This window comes from Macrosteles quadrilineatus, unplaced genomic scaffold, assembly GCF_028750875.1.
Source record: "Macrosteles quadrilineatus isolate MER2022 unplaced genomic scaffold, UCM_ALF_1.0 Scaffold_925__1_contigs__length_25709, whole genome shotgun sequence".
Classification (NCBI taxonomy): Eukaryota; Metazoa; Arthropoda; class Insecta; order Hemiptera; family Cicadellidae; genus Macrosteles; species Macrosteles quadrilineatus.
Genome location: NW_026543518.1, coordinates 4,059 through 15,108, shown reverse-complemented (window position 1 = coordinate 15,108; position 11,050 = coordinate 4,059). Strand labels below are relative to the sequence as shown.

The 11,050-nt window shown below is 30.6% G+C and overlaps 1 protein-coding gene across 1 annotated transcript; it reads left to right on the top strand.

Moving 5' to 3' along the window:
- Nucleotides 1-6,055: 6,055 nt before the first annotated feature.
- Nucleotides 6,056-10,714, top strand: LOC128982660 (uncharacterized). Its single transcript, XM_054401606.1, has 5 exons — nt 6,056-6,070; nt 6,610-6,670; nt 7,662-7,747; nt 9,523-9,652; nt 10,361-10,714. The coding sequence occupies exons 1-5, from the start codon at nt 6,056-6,058 to the stop codon at nt 10,432-10,434; spliced, it is 366 nt and encodes a 121-aa protein (XP_054257581.1). The 3' UTR covers nt 10,435-10,714.
- Nucleotides 10,715-11,050: the final 336 nt, after the last annotated feature.

Below are 11,050 nucleotides of genomic sequence, written 5' to 3'. Positions count from 1 at the left end.
TGCATCAATGATCCATCCTTTGATGCATCTATGATGCATCTATGATTCATCTATGATGCATCAATGATCCATCTTTGATGCATCTATGATGCATCAATGATGCATCTATGATTCATCTATGATGCATCAATGATCCATCTTTGATGCATCTATGATGCATCAATGATCCATCTTTGATGCATCAATGATCCATCTTTGATACATCTATGATGCATCTATGATTCATCTATGATGCACCAATGATCCATCTTTGATGCATCTATGATGCATCTATGATTCATCTATGATGCATCAATGATCCATCTTTGATGCATCTATGATTCATCTATGATGCATCAATGATCCATCTTTGATGCATCTATGATGCATCAATGATCCATCTTTTGATGCATCTATGATGCATCTATGATTCATCTATGATGCATCAATGATCCATCTTTGATGCATCTATGATGCATCTATGATTCATCTATGATGCATCAATGATCCATCTTTGATGCATCTATGATGCATCAATGATCCATCTTTGATGCATCTATGATGCATCTATGATTCATCTATGATGCATCAATGATCCATCTTTGATTCATCTATGTTCCATCTATGATGCATCTTTGATGCATCTATGTTCCATCTATGATGCATCTATGCGCCATCTATGATGCATCTTTGATCCATATATGATGCATCTATGTTCCATTTTTGATGCATCTATGCACTATCTATGATGCGATTCGTCTATGATGCATCAATGATCCATCTTTGATTCATCTATGATGCATCAATGATCCATCTTTGATGCATCTATGATTCATCTATGATGCATCAATGATCCATCTTTGATGCATCTATGATGCATCTATGATTCATCTATGATGCATCAATGATCCATCTTTGATGCATCTATGATGCATCAATGATCCATCAATATGTGATCAAATCGCAATCAAATACCATCGAAGTCTTCGCCGCAGTCCTTGGAGACCGGGGAATTGTCAATTCTTTTTCATCTTTCTTCTTGCTAGCTTCTTGATTGTGTGTAGTGTTGTAGTGTGGGTGAATGTGTGATTTGTATTATGAGTGTTATTTTGTAGGAAATTTATGTTCTTCTAGATATTCTGTAATTGTGTAATAAGGTCGATTTAAGAGGTATTGTTTCAGCTGTTTTTTGAAGTTAGAGAGCAAGTTTATGTCTTTTAGTTTGTTGGGTAAGATGTTGTATAGTTTTATTCCCATGTAATTTGGTGTTTTGCTGGTTTTCGTTAGTCTGTGTTGGTTTAGATTGAAGTTTGATTTTACTCTGAGGTTGTGTTCGTGACAGTTTATTCTGAGTTGAGGTGGGTTTGATTTGATAAAGAGGATGGTTTCGTAAAGATATAAGGATGTTAAGGTGAGGATCTGGTTTTTGACAAAGAGAGGTTTACAGTGTTCTTCCCGATCAACTTGTTCCAGGATTCTGATGGCTTTTTTCTGTTGTACTAGTATTTTTTTCAGGTCGGTTTCATTGGCAGAGCCCCATGCAATTATGCCATATCTAATGTGTGAGTAGAAGAGAGCGTGGTATGCCGTTTTGCAGATCTCTTTGTTTGTGATTTTCCTGATTCTCCTTTGTAACAGTTTGACTAATTTGACCAACTGCCAGCAAGTTTGCTCCAGACTAGCTCAATGGGCGGGGTGCGATGTGTCTTAGGCCAGTGAGGTGTTACACTACGATGGATAGTATTTAATTGAAAGGGCGCCACCTTGTGATATGGGCAAGTTGACTGTCGATTGTCACAAGGAACCAATCTCCCAGTAGTGTTGCCTATAGTTGTGGTAAGCAGGGTAAACCTAACACCTGTGATGTCAATTGACCATACTCTACATTGACTTGAGTTGCCCTAACCATTTACCTAATCGATAAATACCTAAATTTTATTTGTCACCAACTTACCCAAAATACTTAAGAACTATAGTAGCTATAGAGATTTGCTATACTAATTAGACCCAAATAGAAACTAACTGGACTATCAAATAAAAATCCAAATGTGTCTGATAAGCTCTATTTATCTCAAGATACGAATGCCCTGATAACAAATCAAGTTGAAGTTTATACAGTTAAATGAGCAAATGTAATTTAAATCAACATCAGTTTCAAAAGCAATATGAGAACAGTACTTAATAATTAAATTTTCTAATCAATAATCCGTAATCAATAGTCAAGAATCAATAATCAATATTCAGAGATAATCCGAATTATTAATCTGAAATCAATAATCAATAATCGGCACTCAATAATCAATAATAATCAATTTACCATAATCATAAAAATTCAATATTCAAAATCAATATTCAGCAATAATTAATAAGTAACCCTTAATCAATAATCAATAATAATCCCTCAAACAGGATCCATCTTAAATCTACAAAATGGTACATAATGACGGTGGCCACCGGAACACCTATAACAGACAACATACAAAGCACAAAATATTACAATATACAACGATACAAATAGATCCGTAGGTCCTGGCTGTCCCACGACGATTCACTAGCCACTGTCCAAGTGTCCGTTGCACAGGAGATAAATAATCGTAAAGTCACTCACCAAATGTAGACTTCTCATTCAGTCCACATGGCTTACATCTCAACCCGCTTAATCTGAATAAACCAATGTAATAAACAACCCCTACAGTGAACGTGACCACCCCATAGAGGCTGCATTAAATGGGATTGTATTATGATGATTTTATTTCAGTTTTAAAGGAAGTATTGCAAAGAAATATTTAATTTGGTTTTTTTTTATTAATAGTTTTTCAAGGTTAATTGTTGCTGTAAGTGAGACACTTTGTATGTTAGGTTTCTACAAATAAGATGTTTTCCGTGCGATTTGTAAAATAAGTTATGCAGGCGTTTTGCTAAGACAGTAGTTTATTACTATTTAACGCTATTTTAATTGGAAATAACACCTATTTAAACTTCTTAAATGTCTTGGATGAGTAATCTGGAACCAAGAACTTTTCATTTCGTTGTAATATGTATTTAATGTGAAATTATACTACACACTCTTTGTACATTTTTCAAGCAATTTAGCACGCTTTTTTAATCACAAAAAATCATTCATAAATATAATTTTTCGTTTTTAAACACTTACTTGTCCATGCACGTTACTTATTAATTTACAATTTATTTTTTACCTATTCACTTAAAAAATACGTTTCAATAGAAAGTGTTTACTTTATCACACTTTCTAGTATTTATTTCTAGTACTTATGTAGTATTATCAACATAAACAAATGTCCTCCTTTGAAAAACAAAGTTATAATTTTTTCTTTGTTTTGGACATAAATGTGTGACCTTACTTCACATCAAATTGTCCTGATATCATAAATGTATTGGAGCAAATGTCTATGTCGATAAATTCTAGTAAGTTTTTTATTTCACATAAACAGCAACGTAAATATAATTTTATTGCTGTACACCCGGAGTTTTTTTAGCCAAATTTACTTCTACAGCTTAAATATGAGCTTTAGTCACGCCTTAGCAATGTAGGAAGCCAAAAGGCACAATGAGAATATAATTGGACTCAGTAATGATGACATACTTGACATTGGCGCTACTATGCCAAGACCGGGCTTACTGGTAATGTGTATAATAAAGTACTGTTAAAGAGTCATATTCTTTGAGCCAACTATAGTACTCAGACTAAATTGCATATAACAAATTAAAGGTTATAATCTTAATAATACAATACAGTACTTAATGAGGAATAAATCGGACGGAATGAGTTTCATTATATGATTATTGTTCATTAAGGTATATATTCTGTACACATTGTGAGGAAATAGTACAGTTTTACAAATTATTTGCTGATCATTGAAAATTCTCGAATAGTTTTTTCGTCTTTCATGTTGCTAGTTATTGACCTGAGAAGGACAAATGTTTGTCTTTTGTTAAGACAATACAAAACTATGTCTGTCTACATCTCTAATACTGAATAGAACAATGCATCCAAATGATGACCTCCTCTGGAGTTGGCATTGGGGAAATATGACCGAATAAATAAACGAAGCAAACATTAACAGACGCATGGACAGTTAACAGCATGGGCCGTTAATTTTACAGATAATCAAAATTTTCGTCAATTTATATTATTCCAACAGCCTTTCATGGTCTAGTTATTTTAAATGTTGAAGCCCCTTCCCTAGTTAGTGTTCAAAGGTTTGCCTTGCACAATATTTCAAAACTCTATAAGTCATTGATCTTGTTTGTAGAAAATAAAGAGTTTTTAGTGTTTTTTGTCCCTATGCATAAATCTTTTTGTAACAAACTTGAAATCCTTTATAGTTCGAACCTCCAAAGCTAAAAGATACTGGTGGAAATTCTGATGGGTGGAACAAGCCTGATATGTACAGTGAAGCTTATCATCTATTCGCCCAAATAACATTGACTCCACAAATATTGTTCCAATTAAAAACTTATTTATAAATTCAATATTATAATTGCAACGTCACGGCTGGTTATCAAGAATGTGGTTTTTGTGTGTAGTTTACAGTAGTACTGCATATTTTCTATTATTTATACAGAAAATCAATAGTGTTTGGGTTAGCATGCCTCTTACAAATGACACCGTAGTAAAATGAAACTATTATTTTTAAAATGATCCTTCGAACCCGTAATATATTAATTTAAAAAAGTATGATTCTATATTAAAAATTAACGGTATTCGTTTTTTTGTAGTTTTTTTGTTGTTTTAAAATTCAGGTATGAATTTTATGGGAAACTTGATTAAGGAGCAAAGTCAGGATGCTTCATGAGCCTTATCATTATACATTATTGGATTATATTTGTACCTGTTACGATTTTTGTAAACATTATAATAACTTTACATTTTATCTTCTTGTTTACATATTGTGTTAAACCCAACATCTCTTCTGTAAGTTCTGTCCCAACATTCTCTATGTAAAAGAAAACCAGTATTACAAGTAGCCACTTTACCTATAGGTCATAGTCCTAGATCATAATCAATCAAACATGAGAGAAAAATTATATTCGCTAAAAATTCAACTTCCTTCGATTTTAACCGTACAATTTTATAGATTAGATGGAAATCTAATACGAATAATTATTAAAATAACTTAAGAGTACAGGGTGTCCACAATATCTTATAAACGATTATATAGTTTTCGATGATGGAAACATGCTTAAATTACAATTTATTTCATAAATAATATTTATGAATAATATTTTCTCGTAATATTTCAAAAATAATATTATTCTTGCCTACAATTTATTGGTAAATCGATCTATAAAATTTAACCTTATAGAAAATATTTTTTAATAAAAGTTTATTCATAATACAAAGTTCATGTAAAGTGTCCTGTCTACGTCATAATGTGAAAACTAAATAGTTTCCGGTGAATGGAGAAATGAACTACCCCAAGTATAAACAAAAAAACGACGCGTTGCAGCACTTAACCCTTATTTTGGCAATAAATAACTAGGGATGGGTAAATTCTAAAGAAATCTGAAAACGATAATCATCACTCTTTAACCATCAATTTACCACGGCTTAGGAAGCGTATACTTTTAGTAAGAGGGGTTAGCTTGATCTAGCTAAATAAATAAGATTTAGTTACGAACTAGGCAATTTATATTGCAATGATGACCTAAACGGTGTATTTCTATTTCATAAGTGTTTTTATAAATGTAAACAAATAAATTATAATGCTGGATATTACACGGAACAGGATCAAACTCGGCATTCCTAGAAAACTTTATCGTTTTATATTCTAAATAAAAAGTGGAAGTAGTTTTTCTTTTGCGTATCTTTGAAAGCATTAGGCTAATTACAACTTTCATATTCTTCAGAATCAAAGATTGGTCTATATACTAATACGTTGTTTTCAATTATTAAAAAAGATTTAAGAATTTCGGGTTTAAATTCAATGGTGGAAATGCATAAGTTCCATAGCTTAATGAAAAAAACCATACATCAATGTTTACAATTACTTATTGGAATTAACAGTAAAATAAAATAAATATAATTTTTATTATGACAATAATTTTTGTGATAATGTTTACCTCACTGGTAAAGTAAATAAATGATTTTTTTTTATGACATTGAATATGTTTCTTTACGAAAAAACGTGCCTAAATTAACTCACAGTTTACCCTCAGTTGTAAAAAACAGGATTGTCTGGTGTGGGATTATTCTTGGAAAGCAAATACAGGATGACGTTTGACAACTTTACTTTCAGGGTCGTTTATTTTATGTGCAGTTGGTATAAACAGGTGTTTTTTTTTACTCTCAAAAGTATGCACGTTCAATTTGTAAAAAAATACTAGTTAAGTTACAATTACCTCAAGATTTAAGTTTTATTGCAAGAAAAGCAACAAGGATAACGGTTTTGGCATTATTTCGTTGGAATTTAGCAATTATACGAGTAGTTGTTATTAGCTACCATTTACTATCGTGAAGATATTAACTTTAGGGCTGCCTTATTTTATAATAATGATTTTAATGTATTATAATGTCAATCAATAGAATACGTAACTTATTAATGTTACTATTGTGCATGATTACATTATTACATTATTGTCGTAAAACTTACATTTAAACGTTTTCAGGTGATTGCAATTGTTAACCTAAATGATCAGTTAACAGCAGAACCAGGGTGTGTAAGAGATTGTGAGTAATTTTATTGATATATTTAAAATATGTACCACTACTTAACTTTTGTCACCATAACACATAACGTTTCAACTTACGTGTTGTGCGAACTATTCTTGATATCGTCTTTGACTATTAATACAACACTGACTTCTGCCGATTACATGATGGTTTTTACCAAGTAAAACTGATGGAATGACTTATTATGAGCTATAGCAACTGTTGTGACCCAGCAACTATGTCAGTAACAAAAAATAAGGTACAAATTAGATTTGTAGACACTAGCGCAATCTGTGAATGGCTCACACAACTACATTCTTTTTTAGTAAAAAATTGGCGACAGCTGATCCATATGAATGGGATATCTTCTTCTGTATCCAATAGTCAATGATATCGTATAGCATAATCTGCATGATTCGATGACATCATGTGTACATTTTTCTTTGAAGTTAAAATTCTTTAGTTAGACGACAAATAGTTTAATAAATTCTGTTACAGCCGTTTGCGTAAACTGTATCGCTCTTGAAGTGATTTCACCTTATTTAATAAAACATATAATTAGTGCATTTATAACAGTTTTGATGTTATGAACCTTCGTAGCCTTCGTTTGGGGTTGTAAATAACTTTATATTTATGCTAATTTTAACGTGTTTTATTTATTTATTTATTTATTTATTTATTTATTTATTTATTTATTTATTTATTTATTTATTTATTTATTTATTTATTTATTTATTTATTTATTTATTTATTTATTTATTTATTTATTTATTTATTTATTTATTTATTTATTTATTTATTTATTTATTTATTTATTTATTTATTTATTTATTTATTTATTTATTTATTTATTTATTTATTTATTTATTTATTCATATTATACAATATAAAGGCAAAACTTGTAATAAATAATGATATTTACAAGAACGTTGAGTTTATAACTAAGCTAACAATTAGATAGGTCATTTTACTAAATATTTATTACATTTGACTCATTCTAAATTTTCAGCAACCGCCGATGATACCTGGTGCAGCATTATCTTTGGGTGCTTGAAAGTATTTGTGGCCATAGGACTACTATATGGCGTGTATACGGTAAGAAATGTCTTAGTTACTCATTTGTCATTTGTTACTCAATACCTGTTTTCGTTAGTTCTGCTGCTCACCTGCAGTACCACCTAATGTGGACTCTCGAAAAATACACTGCTTGCGTTTTTACATATCACAGTAAACAAAATTTTGGAATAAATTTCTGTAGACATTTAGTGCGATCGCCAGCGGGAAATTCGCCTTGCAGTAGTTGATACGACTCCTGTGGAGGGCGTATCGGTTCGGTAGTGGATGTACAGGTGACGAGCCGTAAGCACTTTTCGTGTGCCTGCAAGTCTACGTTGTACCTGCATTGAAAGATGACATTTCATTAACAGTGTGAGAACATTAAGTTCTGTGCTTCACCTAAAAGAAAAACCACCTAGTGAAACTATTGAATTGTTAATTCATGCTTTATTGTTGAAGAGGCGATGAAGAAAAGTCGAGTTTATGAGTGGCACAAACGGTTTCGTGAAGGCCGTGAAAGCATTGACGATGTCCCTAGTCGTGGACGTCCTTCAACATCAGTCAATGACGTAAACATTATTGGACGTAAACATTATTGGACGTAAACATTATTGGACGTAAACATTATTGGACGTAAACATTATTGGACGTAAACATTATTGGACGTAAACATTATTGGACGTAAACATTATTGGACGTAAACATTATTGAGCGAGTACGTCGAGAAATGGGCGATGCATATCCATAGTTGTTTGATTAATTGTACAAAATTGTAGGTAGTGACGAAACAGGGTGTTATATCTACGACTCTCCAAGTTTGGTTAGGAAAAATTCATCTTTATTGGACTTAAAATTTAAAATGGTGGCCATTTAAATTTTTTAAACTTTAATTACTGAAAAATGGCTGGTGTTATAAAAAGGTTTCAATGATACTTTTATTTAGAATATTTAATTCCCTATCAAACGATACCAATTTTAAGAAGATCGAAGAAGAAATAGCTAAAATATTACGATTTTTAGTTGTAAAATGGGGTAGAAAAAGGCTAAGCTAGTCAGTTTTGCCCCATTTTACAACTAAAAATTCTAATATTTCAGCTATTTCTTATTCGATCTTCTTGAACTTGAGATCGTTTGATTGTGAATTAAAAATGCTAAATAAAAGTATTCTTAATGAAATGTATAATTTAATTTACAAGTTCAACAAGGCCAATAAATAATTTTTTTTTTATTTATGTAAATTTAATTATACATTTCATTATTAATTGCCAATATCTCCAATATAATTTATAAAAGTATTCTTGAAATTTTTTCATAAACTTAGCCATTTTTTGTAATTTAAGTTTAAAAAATTAAAATGGCCATTTTTAAATTTTAAGTCGAATCAAGATAAATTCTATTCCTAACAAGGGTCTCTTCTACCTTAACATAAATACCAAGTTTCATAAAGATCGGTTGAAAAAATTCCAAAATAAAAATGTTTATGTAAAAAATATAAAATGGCAGAAATCTGGTTAACAAAGCGATTTTGGAAAAAATTGTTGTTCTTGATTTTCTCTTTATTTTGACCCAAGGAATCACTACGTAAAATATGTCCCCACCTTTTTTGAACACCCTGTATTTATTGTTACATTCATTGCATCATATAAATGTTCTTATATTTATTTTTGACCCCGTTAGACGTATGAAATTATTTAACAAGAAAACTTACAGTATAAATATGAAGTTACACGAATTTATGAAGTACAAACCAAATTTTTTACCTGGGTTAAAGTGTTTGCATAAATATTATTTTAATACATCTGAAATATTTCCAGTACGACAGAACAACCGTACACTTTTACGTCTTTCTACATGCAACATTGATTGCCAGTAAAATTATCATGTTGATTGTTCTGCTCTTCTACGCATCCTTCAGCTTTCGTATTATCTTGTGTAGTGAAATATGTGAGTATCAATAAAAAAATATCCCTTTCATTCAGTATCGATAGATAGTATCATAGGCATACATATCGATCATATATTTTTCATCTTAAAAGCTACTCAACATTTAGGAAAATGTAAAGGGAAAATGTTATAAGGTTTTGAAATTGTATCAGGTGTTTGATTTAGGATGTTGCGTGAAAGATTTAGAAAAAAATGTTAACGTTTATGAATATAAAAAATCATGCTTTGTTCAAAGATAAAGATTTTCGGGACACAGATTCATGAACAATCGTAATTAATTCTCCAATAATCTCTGCCTTCAATATTGTTTTTAAAATACCCTTATTTTGAAATATTAAGCCTTTTGATTAAGGATTTGCCCTTCAAATTTTGTTTGTGGATTTATACAAAAAAATCTTTGGAGTATTTTCGGTCTATAAGGCTAGCCTAACCAGTTTTAAAGATTTTGTTGAATACTTCCCCAAGCTTTAAATAACTAAAATGAGGTTAATAATGTTAACCTAATAATGGTAATCCATATATATATATTATGGCTGATAATCTAAAGGCTTTAGAAATAACGAAGTGTCTAAATTGCTTATTGCATCTTTTGTTTAGCTAATTGAATTATACTTCAAACCTTTACTTAGCTTACCTTGAATGTGAACAGAATACTCTAGGTTTTGAATTGTGTGTATTGCTAACAATGTTGTTCAAATTTGATTTCAGTTACAAGTATATATGTGGTTGTCGTGGTCTACAGCTTCTACAAGGAAATGGAAGAACACGAAGCTGAACCGTGACCTTATCTGTAGGCCTATACTATGGATGGTTTTGAGATATTTGGTTGCATATTGATCATCCTCTACAATTATGACCTACAATATAAAATCCACAACTTATTGAGACCTAATAAATCAAATGTTTTCCTTTCTACACTGAATCAGAGTATTAATAAAGTTTTTGTTAAGTGGTAATATTCCACCTTTAAGTGTTTAAAATGTCTCATCTTCCAGGAATTACGTTTTTTGTACATTTATAGATGTATGTAAAATGAAAACCACATTAAAGCCTCAGCAATTGTTATCGGTTAAAGGTTTTATTGTTAACTAAAATAACCCAGTTCAAACATACAAATTTCATACATTTGGGTGATAAGAATAGACCCTCGGTGTCTAATACACACTTTTAGGAAACATTTCTAATATATATATGTTTATAATTTTTTTTTGTATGAATTATTTTCAGAAATAATAATAATAATAAAGATAAAACTTATAACTGTAGTAATCAACTTATAGTTATATGCACAATCGATTCGTTTAGTCTTTTATCACAGCAGCTTGTTTTGTATAAAGTAAAGTGTGTGTTTTTTTTTTATTTATGATCAAATTAAGCCTTGTACGCCAGAAATTACGC

Excerpts from the sequence above, each read along its gene's own strand:
- LOC128982660 (XM_054401606.1), top strand. Across the intron at positions 6,671-7,661 it reads ACCAGGGTGTGTAAGAGATT|CAACCGCCGATGATACCTGG; the intron begins GTGAGTAATTTT and ends CTAAATTTTCAG. Across the intron at positions 7,748-9,522 it reads TACTATATGGCGTGTATACG|TACGACAGAACAACCGTACA; the intron begins GTAAGAAATGTC and ends AAATATTTCCAG.